This window comes from Phodopus roborovskii, unplaced genomic scaffold, assembly GCF_943737965.1.
Source record: "Phodopus roborovskii unplaced genomic scaffold, PHOROB, whole genome shotgun sequence".
NCBI lineage: Eukaryota > Metazoa > Chordata > Mammalia > Rodentia > Cricetidae > Phodopus > Phodopus roborovskii.
Genome location: NW_026126434.1, coordinates 30,626,023 through 30,647,494, shown reverse-complemented (window position 1 = coordinate 30,647,494; position 21,472 = coordinate 30,626,023). Strand labels below are relative to the sequence as shown.

At 45.3% G+C, this 21,472-nt stretch overlaps 1 protein-coding gene across 3 annotated transcripts in view; it reads left to right on the top strand.

Annotated features, from left to right (window-relative positions):
• The window catches only part of Trim39 (tripartite motif containing 39), a 99,809-nt gene that overhangs the window by 1,218 nt on the left and 77,119 nt on the right, over positions 1-21,472 (top strand). Inside the window, exons 2-10 of one of the 3 annotated variants that reach the window (XM_051187412.1) lie at positions 839-934; positions 5,661-5,891; positions 7,247-7,269; positions 7,778-7,893; positions 8,428-8,612; positions 11,487-11,587; positions 11,673-11,755; positions 13,046-13,171; positions 13,319-13,447. In XM_051187412.1, the coding sequence (XP_051043369.1) occupies positions 839-934; positions 5,661-5,891; positions 7,247-7,269; positions 7,778-7,893; positions 8,428-8,612; positions 11,487-11,587; positions 11,673-11,755; positions 13,046-13,171; positions 13,319-13,425 (1,068 nt within the window). In that variant the 3' untranslated portion in view covers positions 13,426-13,447. Of the gene's footprint in view, positions 1-838; positions 935-5,660; positions 5,892-7,246; positions 7,270-7,777; positions 7,894-8,427; positions 9,938-11,486; positions 11,588-11,672; positions 11,756-13,045; positions 13,172-13,318; positions 13,448-21,472 lie in introns of those variants that run through there. The other 2 variants (XM_051187411.1, XR_007834703.1) reach the window with 2 other exon arrangements.

Genomic DNA, 21,472 nt, shown 5'->3' with positions numbered 1-21,472 from the left:
CAGGAGGATGGAGAGTTGAAGATCATCTGTGACCACATGTTGGAAGCCAGTCTGGGCTGCTGGAGACCTTACCATGAAACAACAAATAAATAAATAAATAAATAAATAAATAAATAAATAAAATAAGGATATCGAGGTGTGAAAGGTAACTTGTAGCTCAAGTGTGACCTGGTAATAGACTGTGTTCTTAGTGTACACACCCTGCATAGAATCTCACCACCACCAGAACAAACATAATGTTGAGTGGTGTGATAGGCAGTTGTCCATAAGAAAACAGTGGGAAACAAAACAACTGATGACAGCTAGACTGCTAGATTCAGGGGAGGAAAGACAGGTGTGCCATAAACATACAGAGACAAACTCATGGCAGGGAAAAGGAGATCTGTAAAAGGTCCAGTTCTAGGCAAAGAAGAGAGTCAGATCTTGAAGTGACGAGAGAATAGAAATTAAATGATTTAAGAGTGGGGAATATGCCTTAGTGGTAGAGCATTTGCCAAGCATGCCTGAGGCCCTTGGTTTGATCCCAAGTACTTCAAGGGAAGAACAATCAGGACTGTAGAGATGACTTAGCAGTTAGGAGCATGTACCAGTCTGGCAGATGACCTGAATTTGGTCCCTAGATGGCAGTTCACCACTGTCTATAACTTCAGTCCCCGGGGGGGATCTGATGCACTCTGCAGACCTCCATGGGTGCCAGCATACACATACGCACATACACTCAGACAGGCTGAAAACAGTCTCCAACAGCAGAAGGAATAATAAATGGGCTAAGCTCTTGAGTAATGGATGTACTGACTAACTCCAAACATCTCCTCTCCTACTTGCTCCCAACCCTCAGGAGAAATTGCAGAAGTGCCTGGAGCCCCTGGAACAGAAGCTGCAGGAGATCACCTGCTGCAAAGCCTCTGAAGAAAAGAAACCAGGGGAGCTCAAGGTAGAGCAGGCAGCCTGTTGCTTTCACTGCTTGGCTGGGTATTTGCCTGTGAGCGAATCATCAATACTTTACTTGATCTGCTGGTTTGTCATTACACACTATATTTAAATCACCTAAGTACTGAGAAGGGTAAAAAAAATGAAGGGGCTAGTGAGATGGCTCAGTAGATAAAGGTGCTTGCTCTGCCAGCATCAAGACTCGAAGCCCACATGAAGGTAGAAATATAAAAATGAATCCACAGAGTTGATGTCTGGGTTCCATATGTGCACTATAGCCCACATATTCACACACTCATACATACAATAATAAATACTTTTTAAATAAATAGAGGCAGGGTGGTGGTGGCGGCACAGGCTCCAAAGCTATGCAAAGTTTTTAAACCCTATCTCGGGAAAGAAAAGAAAAAAAAAAAGAATGTAAGATGGGAGCTTCTTAGAAGGTTTGGGGGAAAGAGAATTTGGAAAGTTCATAGGGAGAGAGGGAGGGGTTGAGCAAGAGCTCCCAGAACGGTTCAGTGACCTTTTTGTTTTTAATTATTCCTTTTTTTTTTTTTTTTTTTTTTTTTTAATGTGTATGGCTATTTTGCCTATGTGTGTCTTTGCAACATGGTGCCTGCCTGATGCCCAAAGAGGCCAGAAGAGGGTATCAGATTCCTCAGAACTGTTTGCAAGTGTCATATGGGTACTAAGAATTGAACTCAAGTCCTCTGGAAGAACAACAGTGAAAGCCCTTAAATTCTCCAGCCCCACAGGACCAGTTTGTTTATTTGTTTGAGAGAGTCTTACTATATAACCTTGGCTGGCCTGGAACTCATTATGGTAGAACTCATTATGGTTTCAAACCCAAAAAGGTCCACCTGCCTTTGTCTCCCAGGTGCTGGGAATAAAGGTGTGCACCATAACATTTGGCTTAGAACTGCATCCTTATAATTAAGTAATCTAAAGTAATGTTGATTCATTCAGCCTTCATCTGTGGAGTTCTTGGTAAAATACCTTGATCAAAAGTAACTTAAGGATGAAAAGTTATATTTTAGCTTGCAGCTCCAGAGGGAGTCTGTAATGGCAGGGTAGAGCACTATAGCAGCAGGAACAGGAAGCTGCCAAATCAGATTTTTATGCATACATAGGAAGTAGAGCAAACAGGCAGTAGGATAAAGCTATAATAAACTCTCAAAGCCTGCCCCCAGTGACATACTTCCTGCAGCAAAGCTCCATCTCCAAAAGGTTCTGTAACCTCTGCAAAGGTCCTGGGGACTGAGTATTAAATACATGAGCCTACAGAGGGTATTTCTCCTTTAAACTGTGATAATATCTGAAGTATGACTGTTGTCTTTAATTATAAATTTTCATTTCAGTGATATTTAAAACTAAAATTCAGGCCCAGCAGTGGTGGCACACGCCTTAAATTCCAGCACTCAGGACCAGCTTGGCCTGCAAGAGCTAGTTCCAGGACAGCCTTCAAAGCCACAGAGAAAAAATTCAAAAAATTCCTATGACTTTAAATGTGTCCTCCCCCACCCTTTTTCCCCTTTGCTTCCCTATCAACTCAACCTCCAAAATTGGACTCAATAGCCACTTTAAAATAGTTTTTTAGGCGGCTGGAGAGATGGCTCAGTGGTTAGGAGCACTGGCTGCTCTTCCAGAAGTCCTAAGTTGAATTTCCAGCATCCACATGGCAGATCAAAACTATCTGTAACTCCAGTTCCAGAAGATCCTACGTCCTCACACTGACACACGTGAAGGCAAAGTGCCAATGCACATGAAATAAAAGTAAATAAAAAATGTTTTAATTATGAAAAGTTTGAATAAATAAAACATACATATAATCCCCACACTCAGGATACTAAAACAGGAGAGGGTTGCAAGAAAGAACATCCAAAACTGAGGGTATGGTATCAGTTCACCAGCATAGCAGACAAAAAATACAAGTTTATGAACTGGATGTGGTGGGGCACACCTATAATCACAGAGGAAGCCTGAGCAGTGATATTACAAGTTCACATCATAAGTTCAGAGCCAGCACAGGCCAGCCTGGGAAATTCAGATAAGATAGCCTGCCTACAAACCAGGCAGTGGTGGTGCATTCCTTTAATCCCAGCACTCGGAAGGCAGAGGCAAGCGGATCTCTTCTGAAGTCAAGGCCAGCCTGGTCTACAAAGCTACACAGAGAAGCCCTGCCTAAAAAAGCAAAAAAGGATAACTTACCTACATAATTTTAAAGAGACTGTCCTATCCCGTAGCACCATAGAGTGAATGTTGTTTAGTTTTTGTTTTTGTTTTGGTGATAGAGCTTCACTGTGTAGTTGTGGCTGGCCTGGAACTCTATTTCATCCAGACTTGGCCTTCAACTCACAGAGCTATGTCTGCCTATGCCTCCTGAATATGGAGATTAAAGGCATGTACAGTGCTCCCAGCTAGAAGTAATTTCTAATATGTGAAAAGGCACTATACTATAGTCATATGCTTGCACCTGTATGTGACATTATCAGGTGAAACAAATGTGGGTTCATCCCGAGGTAGATGTGAGTCAAACACCACAAGCAGCTTGACGGCATGGTGAAGTCTAAGAAAAGCAGAATACAGTAATAGAGTGTTCTTTTTTTGTGTGTATGTTTTTGTGTATATATGTATGTGTGCTTGCATGCCCATGTACATACTCTCTCAGAGACCAGAAGAGGACAAATCAGATCCCCTGGAACTAGAGTTACAGGCAGTTTCCAGCTACCCAATGTGAGTGCCGGGAGCCAAGCTCAGGTCCCCTGGAAGCGAAGGAAGCATTCTTAACTACTGAGTCATCTCTCGGCCCCTAAAAGATAGTCTCATGAGTACAGTTCAGCACACCTGCTTCTAACACCGCACACATTCCAAATCTGTGTTCAGGACAAAGGTGAGAATACATCCTGCTCCATTCAAAGTGAGGAAGCAGCAAAGGGCCCTGTAATGAAACCATGTCTTTTGTTTGTGAGATTAGCTTCATATCAGGACCATCAAGCTTGTGAGGCTCATGGGCTTTTGCTTATATCCCAGCCATTCTTCAGCCTGGCACTGACTCTGTCCCTGCCCACTTCTTTCTGAGTCCCATCTCTACTTGTCTTTTGAGTTGATGCCTCCCTGTCAGTCACAAAGACCTGAGACCCCTTCCCTGGGGACTGTCATTTACCGGAAGGCACAGAGGGAGGAGGATGTACTGATAACCCTCAGAGAGTAGTGTGACTGCTATTTGAGTCCTGTACTCTCAAACTTCAAGGATGTTTGCTGGAAGTTAAAGTATGTGCTGCAATCAAGAGCATGTTTCAAATTTTAAGCAACTAATTTACTAAAAAAAAAAAAATATTTGGAATATGATCCTGGAATGGGAAATACCTATTCTCTATCAATAGAAAAAACAGCTCTCGCCTCCCATCAAAAGGGATAAGAATTTATTCTGGAGCTAAATATGAGAGACCATGGCCTTGAAACACAGATTTAGGTCATCCCAAACTCCATGTTTCAACTTAGAAACGGTTTCATGAAGTTTTTATAGAACAGAACAAAGAAAGCCATAGAACAAGGCACTTTTCAGAACTATTAGTAGAAACATGAAATAGATAGTTATAAATACAGCAAAATGGAGTAAATCTCCGCTATAGGCCTCAGATGCTGTCTGGCAATGCTTAGTTTTTTGTTAGCAATAATTAGGGATTTATTAAATTAATATATGTTTTATCTGTTAATCACAGGCTGTTAAGTCCAGCACAGAGATAGGCACAGGAAAGGCTATTTAGAAGGCTAAAGCTAGCCCAAGACAAAATGTCCAACCTCTCTGCACATCACTTCAGTTCTAATCAGTTAGCCTTTGCAGACACAGCTTCTTCCCAGGGGTTATCAATCCATCAGAAAAGACTTAGCATGTTTAACATGTTCAGAGGGGACATACAAGCATGGCAGGAGGATTCCAAGTTCAAGGCTAGCTTACACTATATTACAAGACCCTATTTGGAAAAACAAACAAAAAACGAATAGAAAAAGCAACCAAAACAAGTTTGGCCCTAAAGGCTAAATATATATTTTGCATCAACTCATTAAATTGATCCTGATTGTAATAGCTTCTTATTTCTCTGATTTTTATCAGATTAATGTATCATGGTTATTAGTGATAGAAATCTTTGGCTTTCTATAGCCAGGCATTGGTGGTGCACACCTTTAGTCCCAGCACTCAGGAGGCAATGGCAGGTGGATCTCTGTGAGTTTGAGGCCAGCCTGTTCTGCAGAGTTTCAGGACAGGCTCCAAAGCTGCAGAGAAACCTGTATGGAAAAGAAAAAGAAAAAAGAAAAAAAGAAAGAAAGAAAGAAATTTTTGGCTTTCTAGTATTTGTATTTTGTCAGACTTTATAAGCCAAACATCAGAGTAGAAAATAGCAAAAACATCCATAACAGTGGATATCATCACATCATTGAGTTCTTGAATCTTGAATATCTTATGAAAATATAAAAGGCTAATTTAGGTTTTAAAAACTCAAGTATTGATTGTTTTAAATCTTTCCACTGATTTGCAACGGCAAATCAGATATTGGGTGACCGACTGCAGGTGACAAGTCGTCTGTTGGGTTACTGCAGCCTCACAGGGAGAGAAGCAGGAATGCTACTCAAGTCTTCCCAGTGACCAGGAAGTCTATATGGAGCCTGGAGGGTCTGGGAGAGGCTTCCTTTTGTCTCCTGGTCCTGACTGCACCCTCCCTTGTTCTCAGAGACTAGTGGAGAACCGCAGACAGCAAATCCTAAAGGAGTTTGAAGAGCTCCACAGGAGGCTGGATGAGGAACAGCAGACTCTCCTTTCACGACTGGAAGAAGAAGAGCAGGACATCCTACAGAGACTTAGAGAAAATGCTGCTCACCTTGGGGACAAGCGCCGGGACCTGGCCCACTTAGCTGCTGAGGTGGAGGGCAAGTGCTTACAGTCAGGCTTCGAGATGCTTAAGGTTCGACCCTTGCTCCTGCATAGTTCCTCGGGTCAAATGCATTCTAGGTTTGTGCAGGCCATCCTGTCAGCCTGGGGTGCACCCTCTCTTACTCTACTTCCCTCAGCCCAGAATTCTCTTCAGATGTGTGCAGAGGACCTTTTTCTAGAGTAGGGCACCTCAGATTTTCACCACCCCTTCCAAAAAAATTTTTTTTTAATATCCTTACATCTTTTCAGAAATTATATGCTTGGAGCTAGTGAGTTGGCTCAGTGGTTAAGAGCACTTGCTTCTCTTGGAGGGGACCCAGGTCTAGTTCTCAGCGTCCACATGGCAGCTTACAACACACCGTAACTGCAGCTCCTGGGTTCCAGTGCCCTCTTCTGGTCTCTGCAGGCATTGCTTGCACATGGTGTACAGCATACATAAGCAAGACACTCATACACATAAAATAAATTTTTTAATGTAATTTTTACCCCCCAAAAGATAATTCTTCCCAGAAGACAGAAGTCCCTTCTACTTAGTGATCAACTGTATGTTCCCATTTTTGTAAATATAGTTACCCTTACTTTCCAATCCTAGAACTTAACTTACCTAGTGCTAAAGCAGGGGTTATAGAAGCATAATTTAAAGGATACTCAGAATATGTTTAAGTAGTACATTGCTACCTTTGAAATGTTTGATATAGTCCATCTTCAGATATGTGGTGATGATGACAAGGTTGTAGGAAGCATATTACTTATTTCAGATAAGACCACTGACTCGAGTATCACTGCACACTTGTGTGCATTATATGTTGTTTGGTATTTATCCCTTTGTCTTTCATTTGTGTGTACTCTGCTAACTGCATTAAACTTGAAATTCTGCAGAGGTGAGATTTGTTGTGTTTGTCATCTGGATCCCAAATAGTCTCAAATCAGGACTGATGTAAATTACTGTTTATTAACCAGTACTAGACAGGGATGTCCAGACCACAGTGTGAAGCATCCTGTGCCACCAGTCTGGAACTGTCTGTACTGTTTCTCATTGATGCTAAGGTGTGTGGTTGGAATTTGGAGGGACAAAAGAGCAGCCACGGCCTCTGTCCCCTACAGGGAGCCTCCAGTGTCTTTGAGGAAGAAAGACAAATGTTGAGGAAACCATTTGGAAGTGATATTAACTATCAAGCTTTGTTATGATCAACAGTTGAAATTGGGCATTCCATGAGAGACTCACACTTAGGTCCATCTGAAGCTCACCCCTTGATTTGGGGCCCTCAGTTTGCCTGGTGCCTAGCTTGAAGATCTAGCACTTTTCAGGGAGGAGGGAGAACCTGTTTGCCTTCGTGACCCATGAATTCTAGGGCCAATCTTACTTTGTTTTCTCTTTTCCTCTAGGATGTGAAAAGTACTCTGGAAAAGTAAGTGACTGTCTCTCTGAATTAGGTCTTGGCTTAGAGGCTACAGGAAGTAAGAAAGGGAAGGCTATGCAGTGTCTAAGTGAGATGTGAAGAAGGAGAACCATTAGAAGTGATAATGCTTCACCTCCCTTTTGACATCAGGTAGTGTCTGGTTAGAGCAGTGATAATGGGGAGCTGTGCCTGTGGGCGGAGCTGTGTGCAAACAAGATGGCGGAAGGGTTGGGAGCACAGGAGTAGAAGCAGTGGAGAGGTAGTTGTCCGTTTGCATGAAATGTAGGAATATTCCAAGGAAGTCCTGAGACTCATTCTCAACATACAGGCCTGTCAAGGGAACCTCATAGCTCTCTGGGGATAATAAAAAGGAAGCTACTACCTTCAAGGAGGAAGGACAGTGGGAGAGGCCTGGTTCTGCTTTTCTCCAAAGATGACACCACACCACTCACATGATCAGTTGGCTGCAGCTCCCCCTGACTCTGTTCTGGCTTTCTTTATCTCCCATCCCTCCCAGATGTGAGAAGGTGAAGACCATGGAGGTGACAACAGTATCTATAGAGCTGGAAAAGAACTTCAGCAATTTCCCCCGGCAGTACTTTGCCCTCAGGAAAATCCTTAAACAGCTAATTGGTAAGTTGTTCCCAAAAGGAAACCGGCACAGGGCATGCAACGGAATGGGAGGTTAAGACCCTTTGAGTGAGCTTCCTTCTCATGCCAGCCCCACCTGCCCCACCTTAAATCATAGACTTCAGAGAAGAAGCCTTAGGTGTCATCTGCTCAGTATAGGGACCTAGAAACCTTAAAGGTTTCCTAACTCATCAGGTGGAGTGAGCAAAGGGAACATCATTAACATTTATGTAGAGAAAAACAGTCACAGAGCAGAACTGTTACGGGGTGCAAGCCGAACTCACCCTGTCCCCAGCCCCTACATACAGCTCACTTGATCTGGAGCCTTCTTTCTGGCCTTCCCTCCCTCCCCTAGACAGTGCCTTTCATTTTTTCCATACAGCAAAAGCAAGCATGATTTGGGAAAGTTAACCAACCCACAGTGTTCTGGGGACCTTTCAGGGGCCAGGTTTTGTACAGGCAGGCTAGGAAAGTGAGGCAGGGATGTTTAGCTATTCCCATCCTCATTTAGCTCCCCACTCTGGCTTCTCCCGCCAGCGGATGTGACCCTGGACCCTGAGACGGCTCATCCTAACCTCGTCCTATCAGAGGATCGGAAGAGTGTCAAGTTTGTGGAGACAAGACTCAGAGACCTCCCTGACACACCACAGCGTTTCACTTTCTACCCTTGTGTCTTGGCTACTGAAGGCTTCACCTCAGGACGACACTACTGGGAGGTGGAGGTGGGCGACAAGACCCACTGGGCAGTAGGAGTATGCCGGGACTCTGTGAGCAGAAAGGGCGAACTGACTCCACTCCCTGAGACTGGCTACTGGCGTGTACGGCTGTGGAATGGGGACAAGTATGCAGCCACCACCACACCTTTTACTCCTTTGCACATCAAGGTGAAACCTAAGAGGGTGGGCATATTCCTAGACTATGAGGCTGGAACATTGTCTTTTTACAACGTCACAGACCGCTCACATATCTACACCTTCACTGATACTTTTACTGAAAAACTTTGGCCCCTCTTCTACCCAGGGATCCGGGCTGGCCGGAAGAATGCTGCACCACTTACTATCAGGCCCCCAACAGATTGGGAGTGACAAGAGGTGGAGCTTAATTGGGGTGATGCAGGGTCAAGAGTGACGGGTCTTCCTTACTGTGACCTGCTGGAATGTCTTGTTGTCTGCATGGTTCCAGTCCTGAACCATCTTGAGAAACCACCTGGTCTCTGAGATGGTTTGTGTGAAGGAGTAAAGACAGGACTGGGCTGTATGACAGCACAGATGAGTGTCCCTACTTAACTGTAGTGGGAGAGCGGGCTCCCAGGGGACTGTAATCTCTGGTGTCCAGCTGGTTTCCTATTGCACAAGGACAGGTTGGTAAAGAAAAGGCTTTTCTAGAAATAGAAAGTCTATATGAAAGAGTCTTAACTTGCTTAAAATGCATGAAACAGAAACCTTTAAAAGGCTTCTGTGACTCAAGCGTAGCCTTGTTCCTTGTAGGAGCGCATAGGGATCTATATACCTCTGTGTAGAAAGATGAGTGACAGTTGCTGTCATGAGTCTTAGAAGTTGAGAGGCTTTTCTGAAGGCAGAGATTGGGCATTAAAGTTAGGAGGAAGATCAGGGAGGAGGCTAAAGGGACATTCTAAAAATGAATGAAGAAGAGGGAGATTTCTTTTGTTTTCCCCTCTTAGGGTAATGTTACCATTACCCATAGGATTAGCCAGAGGTTGGAATTTGGGGAGAAGGATAAGGTGGGCAGAAAGGAGAATCCAGGTCTCGAAGCTGGTTTCTCCCTGTCCCCTACAGTTGGTTGTCTCCAAGAAGTGGGCCCACCTTTCTCCCCTCTGGAGGTGAGATGGAAGTGATTCTACAGGACACATACATCTGCCCTTCCACTGTTTTCCCAAGGGAACTTGGGGAGGAGTCAGCTATTAGAGGAAAGAAAATGGTGTGTCCAAAGCCCTGGCCTTAAAGAATGTTAAAAGTAGTTGTTCCCAAGTTGTCTGCCTTGTCCCCTGGCTCAGGTGCCTAAGCCAGAAAGGAAAAAAGGTAATGGAGTTTTTCTCGCCCCGTGAGAACAGGGTAGAAGAGGGTGGTATGTAGCAAAGAGCCAGACAGACAGCTTCATTCGCTTCTATTACCATCCTTCACCCGTTGACATTCCCCTTCTCAGAATGTAAATCATTTTAAGTTAGGCCAAAATAAACAACCCATAGGGAACATATGTTGTCACAAAAGGTGATGAGATGCATGCCAAACCAAACAACCCGAATTGTCTGCTGCTTGGGTAATCTTCATACGAGACTGCATCAAGGGCATTTCCATTCTCCCACCTCAACAGGACTTTGTCCACTCTCTTCTTACCTTTGTGCCTTGACTGTGGTTCTTTGTGGCAAGATAATTTGGTTGGTCAAAATATGGAACAAAGGATCCACTGATGTGATCTGAGTTGTGTGGTAATTTGACAGTGGCCTTATGTGAGACTCACTGGGTATGAAAAATACGTGTTCTTGGGTCTCACCCTCTGTCCTTAATGGAGGTTTGGGTGGGCCTAGGAATCTGCGTTTTAACATACTCTTCTCATCTGACTCGAAAGGCCCTTACAAAACACCAACACCAGGGTTTCAGCTAATCTTGCTCTGAGCTGCAAGCCTGGTTCTCCACCCTGATGTCCTGGCAGGAGCCTTGAAGCAGGAAGAGATCTCTGCCTCCCCTGACTAGTTCTGAAGTCCTCAACTGTGGATTCAGCTCAAATCCCTCTGCTCCTGACCTTGGATGCTCTCAGCTATTAAGTGGGCATAGTTACTAGGTTAGCAGAGAGACAGGCCATACTGTTGGCAGGTTTCTGTGCCATATAGAAACTGTCTACGAGGCCAGTACTGTAACAGCAAGTGACTTCTTTAATAAGTGGAAAAGTAGAAGAAAGTCGTGTCTTCCAAGGGCTAAGCTCTTTCCTCAGGGATGTCTTATCCTGTTTCTTTATTTCCTCCCTCATGACAATGACCTTTCCCACTTTGAGCCCCACCAGGCACCAATACTTTATGGTTTTGAGTTAGGGTCTAGTCATATGGCCCGTTTTGACCTGTATGTAATTTGCAGCATTCCTACCTCAATCTCCCAAGTGCTGGGATAACAGAAATATAACACAAAGCTAGACTTGCCTGTTTCCAGACATCTGTCTTTGGCTGCAGGGGAGTAAGAAAGTCTAGTCTGATGTCTACTGCACAAAATCCTCTCCGTACGTGAAGAGACTAGACGTCTGTCCTGGAAATGTTTCCCTGATTTAAGATCCTACACCTGCTTCACTAGCCCTGTTGGAACCCTACCTAATAAATACATGAGGAGTACCAAATTAGGTCCCCCTGCCGGGGAAGGATGCACAGGGCAGGTGAGGTCGTGGGCCCGACACTACAGTTCCCAGCAGGCCTTGCGTGTGGGGGGGCGGGACATCCGCGAAAAGGGGCCCACGCTCATGGCGGGCCAAGTGAAGGACCGTGAGGCCTTCCAGAGACTCAGCTTCCTATACCAGGTGAGACGGAGGTCCAGGCGGGCAGCAGTCCGGTGCTGCGGCCGCGGAATGACCCGGGTGGCTGTCCCTGTCCCCAGGCTGCACACTGCGTCCTGTCGCAGAACCCGGAGAACCAGGCCCTGGCCAGGTTTTACTGCCACACGGAAAAGACCATCGCGAAGCGGCTGGTCCTGCGGCAGTAAGGCGCGGGCGAGCGGGCGGGAGGAGCCAGTGGCGCGGGCAGGCGGGCGAGCGGGTGCCCACTGCCTCTCCTCCTCACTCAGGGACCCGTCGGTGAAGAGGACGCTCTGTCGCGGCTGCTCATCTCTCCTCATCCCGGGCCTCACCTGCACTCAACGCCAGAGACGTGAGTGCTGCCCCCGGGGCACCGTAGCTGCTCCTTACTTCTGGCTGTCTGCAGCTAACTTGTCCCTAAAAACAGCTTGGACTACATGACACTCTGTAGCTAAAAAAAAACAAAAACAAAAAATAACCCTATTTGCTTATTACTTAATTTCTACGATTAAGTACTAACAGCTGAGTGGGTCGCAGTGGTTCATGCCTTTAATCCTAAGTGATCTCCATGATTTCAAGGCCGTCCTGATCTACATAATCCAGGCAAGCTAGGACTGCATAGTGAGACCCTAACTTCAAGCAAAAACACGTAACCTCCCCTTGGTTTTAGGTTTTTTTTGTTTTGTTTTGTTTTGTTTTTTGTCTGTGTGTGTGTGTGTGTGTGTGTGTGTGTGTGTGTGTGTGTGTGTGTGTGTGTCATGGTAGCCCAAATCGGCCTCCAACTCCCTGAAATCTCCTGCCTCAGCATCCCTAGCATTAGGATTACATTCGAGACAACACACCCAGCTACTAGAGTAGTACTTTTAAAGGCTTGGATTGGAAGAGAGTAGAGTGCTGTGTTAATTCTACCAATGACAGGGAAGTATGTATGTCCTGATAAACAGAACCAGACAGAAACTCTAGACATTGGTTAGGATCCCCACACAAGAAAACTTGCTGTCAAGGGACTGGGAAGATGGTTCAGTGCGCAAGGTGCTTGATGTGCAAGTATGAGGCCTTGTCTTCAGCTCTCTAGCACCCTTGGGGGCCAGGTGAAGACATACAGATTCTGGGGCCTCTCTGGCCAGCCAGTCTTAACTGGAAACATCTAGCTCTAGGTTCAGTGAGAGACCCTGTCCCACAAAGGTAATGGTGCAATGTGGTAAAGGAAGACACCCAAACTAGATCTCTGTCCTCCACATGTACAGCCACATGAACACTCCTGTGCACACACACAGGCATACTCATGCATGTAACACTAACATGTACACAATATAAATAATAAATATAAATACAAGTAATTTTAAAAAGAAAGACTGTGCTATAAGAAAATGAACACACAGGAGGCTGGAATTTGAGGTAGGTAGGATAGAGATATGAGACAAGAAAGCTAGACCTTGTTATAAGAGTTTGATCTTCATCTCAGAGTTTCAAAGAATTGATGTTTGAGCAGGGCCTTCCATACACACATCAAATTTGCATTCCAAATGCAGACAGGATGGAATTCTTGCTGACAGTGGAAGAAAACTGCAAACCAAAAAAGCAAGACCATTTCCTCAGAAACCTGGTCACTCTCTTCTCTCCCCTCCCCCCAATATCCCAGGCTGTAAGGGACAGAGCTGGACAGTGCAGACCTGCCTGACATGCCAGCGTAGCCAGCGGTTCCTCAATGACCCCAAGCATCTGCTCTGGGGTGACAGGCCTGAAGCCCAGCTGGAAAATCAGGCAGGTGAGCAGTGGAAGGGGAAGATGAGGGGGCCCCCAAGAGAGAGGAGTGCAGAGTGGGAAAGCAAGGCAGGCAGGCCTGACCCATGTTAGGGGTGCCACAGTATTAAGATACTAATTCCTCTGGTTTGATTCTCCTCCAACTGCCTAGATTTCAAACCATCAGAGCCTCTGCCAAACACAGCCCACCTCTCTAAGGAGAACACACAGCCTCAGGCTTCAAGCACCAATGATGAATTCACTCCATTTTCCAGATAAATAAAAGCTGAATTTTGTTTGACTTTGTGTTTTGTGGTATTTCAACTGGTTATATAATTTTCCTTTTTTGGGGTGGTGTTTCCTCTTCTTACATGTTTATTCCCCACCATGCAGAGAACTCCCAGTTATCATACACTGCTCTGTCCCACCGAGCAGCCCTTGTCTTAAGGCTCTGGTGCCCTGTCACCCCTGCATCCTCAATACAATCGTGTGTTTGGAAATCAAGCTTCAGCATTTCTTACATGTTCATGTACCTTCTCAACGGATCGCACGTTGAGGTGGTCCTGACTGTTGAGATGGAGAGGCAGACACTGTTCCTGTCCTCTGGGTATACCCCGACTTGGCCCTTTCCTCATCTCAGATTTGTCCTCTATAAAATCATAAGGAAAACTGTTCAGGCCTGAACTAACAACATAAAAGGTGCTAAACATGGCAGGTCTGTTTATGTATGCTCCATGGGTAAATTCTCTGAAATCTACGGAGAGCCTACTCAAAGACAAAATTTGTAAACTGACTTCTTTGCTGGCTACACACTATCATGTTACCCCACCCTCCCCCCCCCCCCAGAAGTGTAGAAACAAAATTCACTGTCCTGGGAGTGAAATTTTCTTCTCTTTTACCTTTAACCCTGTGTTACACTTACCTACTGATGCGTCTTTTTAAAAATCTGTTTATAATGTGCCATAGGCAACAATGCTTGCTACATTTGGGATTTTGAAGGAGTTAACTCCCAAACTGCTCCAGAAGACTCAGTAACTTAATGTCTCATTGGCCAAAGCAAGGCACACCTCCAAGGCCAGATTCCTTGAAAAAGAGTCTGTACCAGGACAAGAACACTGGGTTATCAGTTTCCTGGGACCATGCTTGTAGCAATCTACTGTATCTTTGCTTTGTCTTTGTCCCCCATTCAGCCTTTCCACTGATTCCACAAGTCAGTAAAAAGTGCTAAGTAGTGTGTACGTAACAGCGACATTTAGCAATCCATTTCTAGAGATTGTGCCTGGCTGGGTCTACTGATAGCCGTCAGGGACTAGTGCTATAAAAGCACACCTCATACTTGGAGTCTGCATCTTTAGCTCATGTTCTTTGGCTTCTCCAGTAAGTCATTTCTGATGTTCCTTGGCTCTTGCACACTAAATCTAATTTATGGACATGGACAACGTGTGTGTGTGTGTGTGTGTGTGTGTGTGTGTGTGTGTGTGTGTGTGCGCACACAATGGAACATGCCTTGTCTCAGAGTTTCTATTGCTATGAAGAGACCCCATGACCATAACAACTTTTCCAAAGGAAAGCGTAGAATTGGGGCCAGCTTACAATTTCAGAGGTTTAGTCCATTGTCCTGGTGGTGAGAAGTATAGAGGCATGTAGGCATAGTGCTGGAGAAGGAACTGAGTTCTACCTCTTGATGGAAGACAGCAGAAGGAGGCTATGTGTGTGTCACACTTGGCATAGTCCGAACATATAAGACCTCAAACCTGCCTCCAGGGACATGCTTCCTTCAACAGGGCCACACCTCCTGATAATGTCACTCCCTATGGCCCAAGGATTCAAACACATGAGTCTGTGGGGGCCATTCCTAATCAAAAAGGTCTTTTGGCCAGGCTAACCTAAACTTATTATGTAAGCACTGATGACTTCAAACTTCTGATCCTCGCACCTCCAGTTCTCAGATTACATGCATTCACCAAAACACTTGTTTTTTATGTGATGCTAGGGATTGAACCCAGGATCATGCAGTGCACTTGCTAAGCAAGCACTCTATCAACCCAGCTGCCTCCTCAGCTTAGAGCAGGAAAGCCTGAGTTTTGATTTCATGATTCAATCAAGAGATTTCATCTTGTGTAGGAGACCATTAGGATCAAGCTCCACATGGGGAAAATAGACTCTGGAAGGCTGGAGAGTTGACCTCACGGTTAAGAGCACTTGTGCTTTTGCAGAAGACAAGGGCTGGGTTCACGGCATCCACATGGCAGCTCACAATTATCCATAATTCCAGTTGTGGGGACCTGACCCCTTCTGACCTCTTTGGGCTCCTGAAGACATATGGTACACATACATGCTCTCTCACATACACACACATGAATATAGTTTCCCCATAAATCTTTGTGGTCTGTTCATGTGTTCTAGCTCCTTGAAGAAACAGGTTGGATTGTGTGTATGTTCCAAAGACTACAGCAAAGACTCTCAGGCCATGGTTGTTATCAAAGAGAGCTTCAAATATGAGAAATAAGCCTTTGGTCTAGCTTGGCACCATGATCTGCACTATAGTACCAGAGGTTGAAGAGACCTAGGCTGGAAAATCACTTGAGCTTGTGAGTTTGAAACTAGCCTCCACCACAGCAAGACCTTATCTCAAAACAAGCTCTACCTGTCTGGAGGATAGAGGTTAGGTTGTGCCAAAGTGGTTTTCCTGCACCAACCATGAATAAAGCTCATGGTGTATGATAGCCTTCTCAAGTGCCTCTGAGAAACTCAATAATGTAAGATGTGTGCCTTTTCAAAACTAAAAGTTAACTAAATCAGTCCATTGCAGCCAGGCAGTGGTGAGGCATACTTTTGATCCTAGCATTTAGGAGGCAGAGGTAGGTGGATCTCTGTGAGTTTCAGGCCAGGCTGATCTACAGCAGAGCTAGTTTCAGGAAAGACTGTTACACAGAGAAACCCTATCTCAAAAAAAAAAAAAGTCAAGCAAAAACAGAACACTTTTCATATTTATACAAAACTGATCATTGTCTAAACCTCAAATTTATTCTTCTTGAAAACTGGTTTTCAAATGCCAAGTGTTAGGTGAGCAGTAGTGGCGCATGCCTTTACTCCCAGCACTCAGGAGACTCTCTGTGAGTTCAAGGCCAGCCTAGTCTATAAGAGTGAGTTCCAGGGCAGCCAGGACTACACAGAGAAACCCTGTGTGGTGGGGCTAGAGAGATGGGTCAGTGGTTAAGAGCAGTTGCTGCTCTTCCAAAGGTCCTGAGTTCAATTCCTCGCAACCATAGGGTAACTCACAAGCATCTGTAATGAGATCTCATGCCCTCATCTGGCTTTCAGGCATACATGCAGGCATAAAACTGTATACATAATAAATTAATAAATCTAAAATAAATAAATAAGTAAAGAAACAGGTGTTGTGGCACACACCTTTAATCCCAGCACTGGGGAGACAGAGACAGCAGACCTCTCAGGACAGCCTGGGCTACACAGTGAGTCCATGACAGCCAGGGCTACAGAGTTGAAGAAGAGGGAGGAAAAAGAAGAAGAAAATAAGGAAAGGAAAGGAAATCCACTTCAGTGGTATAGTTGTTTTGCTCAGTAGTAAAGCCCTTATGCCCAAGACTGCAGGTTCAGTGTGGAGAGAGAGTGGAGGAAGGGTGGGAAGGAGGGAGGGAGAAGGAAAGAGATGGTGGAAACAAGGAAACAAGGTACCCTTACTGTGAGAAGTGGAGAAAGATCAAATGTTGCTGTTTCTCAGAATTCAGAAAAGTGGATTCTCCACAAAGCAAATATTTGGTTTTGACCGCCTCACATAGTAGTATCAAATACTATATGTGGTGATATTGAAAATTAGGCAAGGATTTTTCTTTGTCAGGGAAGGGGCATGTTTTTTGAGACAGGGTTTTACTCTGTACCCCCAGTTGATGATGGATGTCCTTCTGCACTGTGAATATATGTTTCTCTTATGGTTGAGGAAGAAAGTTGTTTCGGCCTATGGACAGGCAGGATGTAACCAGGCTAGAAGTATAGGCAGGGCTACCAGACTGGGAAGGAAAAAGAGAGAGACACTTGTGGCCAGCAGAAAGGTAGGATGCCTGGGCATTATCCTGTAAACTAAGGTCACATATACACATAGATTAATATTTGTGTGTTAATAATTAAGAGGGCCCCCAATCTGACAGCCGGAGCACCAGCATAAGACTGAGCCAGGCCCCCTGACACCTTCTGAGCTGTTTGGGCACCAGAAGCAGCCATGGTACACATATTGACATGCAGGTGAAACACTCATACATGTCAGTGACCTAACAGTCATTAACATTCACTCATAATACAATCGAATTATTGAGAGTTAAGGAGTGAGAGAATGTGGGGTCTAGTCCAAAAAGAGTCACTGAGTCATCCATGGTCGTTCCCAGCTATAGACCTTGCATGCTGCAATAGTGACCTGCCAGCAAGATACCCCCACAATAGCAGAAAGATTGTTTAGGGATTGTGATGATTTGAATGAGAAATGCTCCCCAAAGGCTCATTCATTTGAACATCTGGTCCCTGGTTCATACACTGGGGAGTCATGAAATGAAACTTTTAGATTGCAGCCTTTTTAGAGAAAATAAGTCACCGTGGGCAAGCTTTGAAAGTTTAGTAGCCTTGACTCACCTCCAGTTTGCTCTCTCCTTAATGTTTGTGTACTCTAGCTGCCTGTTGCCATGCCAATCTAGCTGACTGGACCTCCTCTTCCCTCCTCGCAGCTTGGAATCCTTCCAGAAGCTGTGCTCTCAGTGGAGGAGGACGACTTCCCCCATCACCCCACCCCACCCAATACAGAATGACCTGTCTAGCTGAGACCTAGAACCTCCAAACATGCTCTCAAGAAAAAGAAAAACTTTTGCATCTACAATCAGGGGTGATGTCTGTGGTGTGTGTGTGTGTGTGTGTGTGTGTGTGTGTGTGTGTGTGTGTGTTTTGAGACAGAGTTTCTCTATGGATTTGGAGCCTATCCTGGAAGTAGCCCTTGTAGACCAGGCTGGTATCAAACTCACAGATAATCTTCCCGCCTCTGCCTCCCAAGTGCTAGGACTAAAGACATGCACCACCACCGCCCGGCTATATTTTTAAATTATGAGTTTTAATTGTGTGCACACATGTGAACCCAGGTGGCCATAAAAGCTAAAAGTGCTGGGATCCCTGGAGCTGGGCTGTGAGCCCCCAGCTAAGAGGGTCAGAAGTGTGTGTTCTTTGCCCCTGAGCCATCACTCCAGCTCCTCTGTAATTTTCATTCTCTCCTTACCACCCTCCTTCGGTTTTGTTATTTCGACTTCAACATTTCCATTTCATTGAAATTTGCAGAAAGATGTTCTTGACTTTCTCTACACAGATGGAGAGTTTCCCCCTCCCGCCACTCCACCGGCAAGACTAGGGTTTTGAGGTGGAATTGTGTCCTTCCTCTGCCTCCTGCACTGGCTGGTTTGTTCTGCAAACTGTAGGATGTGCTGGGGACCCTTGGGTCTGTGTTCGCTGCTTTTTTGTGCATCCATTCTATAGGCACACAAGTGAGGCGTTTCCAGTCTACCAGGCGTCTGCTGCTGTGCCCCGAGGGGACCCACAAGTGGCTGTGTCTGCAAATGATTCTCACCTCACATACAAAACCGAGTCTGGCTGGCTTGCAGCCTCTTGAAACCCCAAAAGCAAAAGAATTCTGAGACGCTTGTGGAGCCTAGTGAGTTCTTCCCTCCTGTAACTGCATTAGCACACCAGTCTCCAGGCTCATGTACCCAGCCTTGCTCAGGGTGGGGAGGGTAACGCACTGGCTTGTTCAATGCAAGCTGCAAGAACCTCAACAAAGCTCAACACACTTGTCATATGGTGGAAGCCACTGTATGGGGGACCAGCGGGCAGGTGCAGGCGGGGCTCTGCCTCGCAGAGGCGGAGAGGTGCTTTTTGAGTTTGAGAGGCAGGGTGCCCTTGCTACCGACCCAGCAAAGGGTCAATGACAAGACTGAGTGAAAACTGACAGCCTTGTGAAAAGGAGATTCGGGCCTTCCTGAACTGTCCACAAGCTGAGTGGTAGAGCAGGTGTGGGCAGAGTACAAGGCTCAAGAAAAACGGAGGAGATATACATTTGGGAAAACACACACACACACACACACACACACACACACACACGCGCGCGCGCGCGCGCGCAGAAATGTTTTAGTTCTTGTTTTGTTTTGTTTTTAACTTAAAACTCACGCACTCTGCAAGTGTCTTTTACCAAGTGCTTCTTATGAAGCAGCTGGTTCTGTTGTCAGCACTGGGCGCTTCAGACCTGGTCTCCAGTCTCTCTGCTTCAGCAAATCCCTGGAAGCTCTGAGCTTCCTGTGCCAGGAATTTGGTGGATACACAGATGGGGAGGGAGAGGTGCAGGGGAAAAGATAGAGGAGGAAAAGGGCCTTCAGAGATCGATCCCTCCTAACTTTGTATCCTTGGAAAATAAAGCAGGAAGAGAAAGAAGAAACTGAAACTGTCAGGGTAGGTAGGAAAAGGACAAACACAAAAAGTTTGCAGCTTCTGTTTCCAGCTCCCACTTCATTTATTTTACAGCCTAGGATGACCCTGAATTCCCGGCCCTCCTGCACTCTCCCAGCTGAGGCACAGGAAAAAAAAAAAAAAAAAAAGACTGAGTGAAGAATGGAAAAGGAGAGGAGCTGTGATAGGAATAAAGCTGGTGGCGTAGGCACAAGTTTTGGTGACAAAGGCAGGAAGGCAGATGAAAAACATGCCAGTCAGACAGAACTTAGTGAGTTTTTTGTTTGGTTTGGTTTTTTGGTGATTTTGAAGGTTCAGTTTGGTTTGGCTTGGTTTTGAATTATTGGGCTTTTTTTTTTTTTTTTTTTAGAGAGGGTTTGTCTGTAGCTTTATAGACCAGGCTGATCTTGAACTCATTAAGATCTGCCTACCAAGTGCTGGGGATTAAAGGCATGTGCCACCACCACCATTCTATAAGTTCTGTCCCTCTAGAGAACCCTGAATATATGGGGGTCAGAGGAAAACTGAAGACCCTAGCCTCTCCTGCCACCTTGGTTTTGGTGTTTTGTTTCACATGGTATGTCTTATTGGGGGGACTTGCTGCTTTGGGGAGTTTCCAACAGAGTCCTCAGCCATTGCTCCCTATCTCTCCATAGGCTGCTGTGGCTGGACTCACATTCAGACACTAACCAACTAAAATCTGGCTTTCTTATGTCTTATAGGTAACACACAGGCTCTTGGTACTTTTATGGGCTGAGCCATCTTGACAGCTGAATAAAGTAGCCATTCCCCTTTGAGAAAAAAGTCAGGGTGACTGCACAGTATATCAAAGTTCAAATAATTTTTTTAATTTTATATTTTCTAATTTATTTGCATGGGAGGGATGTCAGGCTTTATGTAAGCTCAGAGGGCAACTTTGGGGAATCAGTTCCCTCCCCACACCATTCTAGAGACTCACATCTTCAGGCTTAGTGGCCAGAGCCTTTATCCACTCAGCCATCTCAGTTTGTTTTTTGGTTTGTTTGGTTGGTTTGGTTTGGTTTTTACTTGGGGTATGCTTTGTTGGGCACTGCTCCATCACTATAAAGCGACACCATGGCCTCCCCTGATGTGACACTGCCCTGCAAACACCTTTGCTCTGCTGCTATGTCCCTGCCTTGCTTCTCTCCACCCTGCTGGCTGTTAACTTCCCTCTGGCCCTTCCTTTTACCTCCTTTCTATTCTTGCTTACAGTCAACTGCCAAAGAACAGAAATGCCAGCTGCTTCAGATGTTTTAAGAATTTATTCAGTATTCTCTGGACATGTAGTAGAGGACAATGACCATGATAGATGAGTAATTCCTAGCCAGCCAGGCATGGTGATACATATTTTTTAACACCAGCACTCAAGAGGCATGGGAAGGTTATTCTCCGTGTTCAAGACCAGCCTGGTCTACACAGGGAGTTTCAGTACTACACAGAAAACCTGTTTGAGCCTTGCCCATCACACACAATAATGATGATGATGATGATGATGATAATAATAATAATAATAATAATAAATGAAGCAAAACAAAACAAAAACCTTTTCCCTGCATCTGAGCCTTAAGTGTGTGAAGGCCATCTGGTCTACACATGATCTAGGTAAGGAAATTCAAGCCTGCGATCCCTGAGCATGCTGGCTTTCAATCACTCCTCCCCTGTTTGATCACCCATCACAGGGTTTTGTAGTGGCTCCAGCAGTTAGCAGTCTCAGATGCTGTTGTCCAGAGATGCTGGGGAAACCTGTGGGGATGGCTTAGCCTCTGTGTTCATCGGGAGGGCTGCTGTGTCCTTGGCATGGATCTTCCTCTTG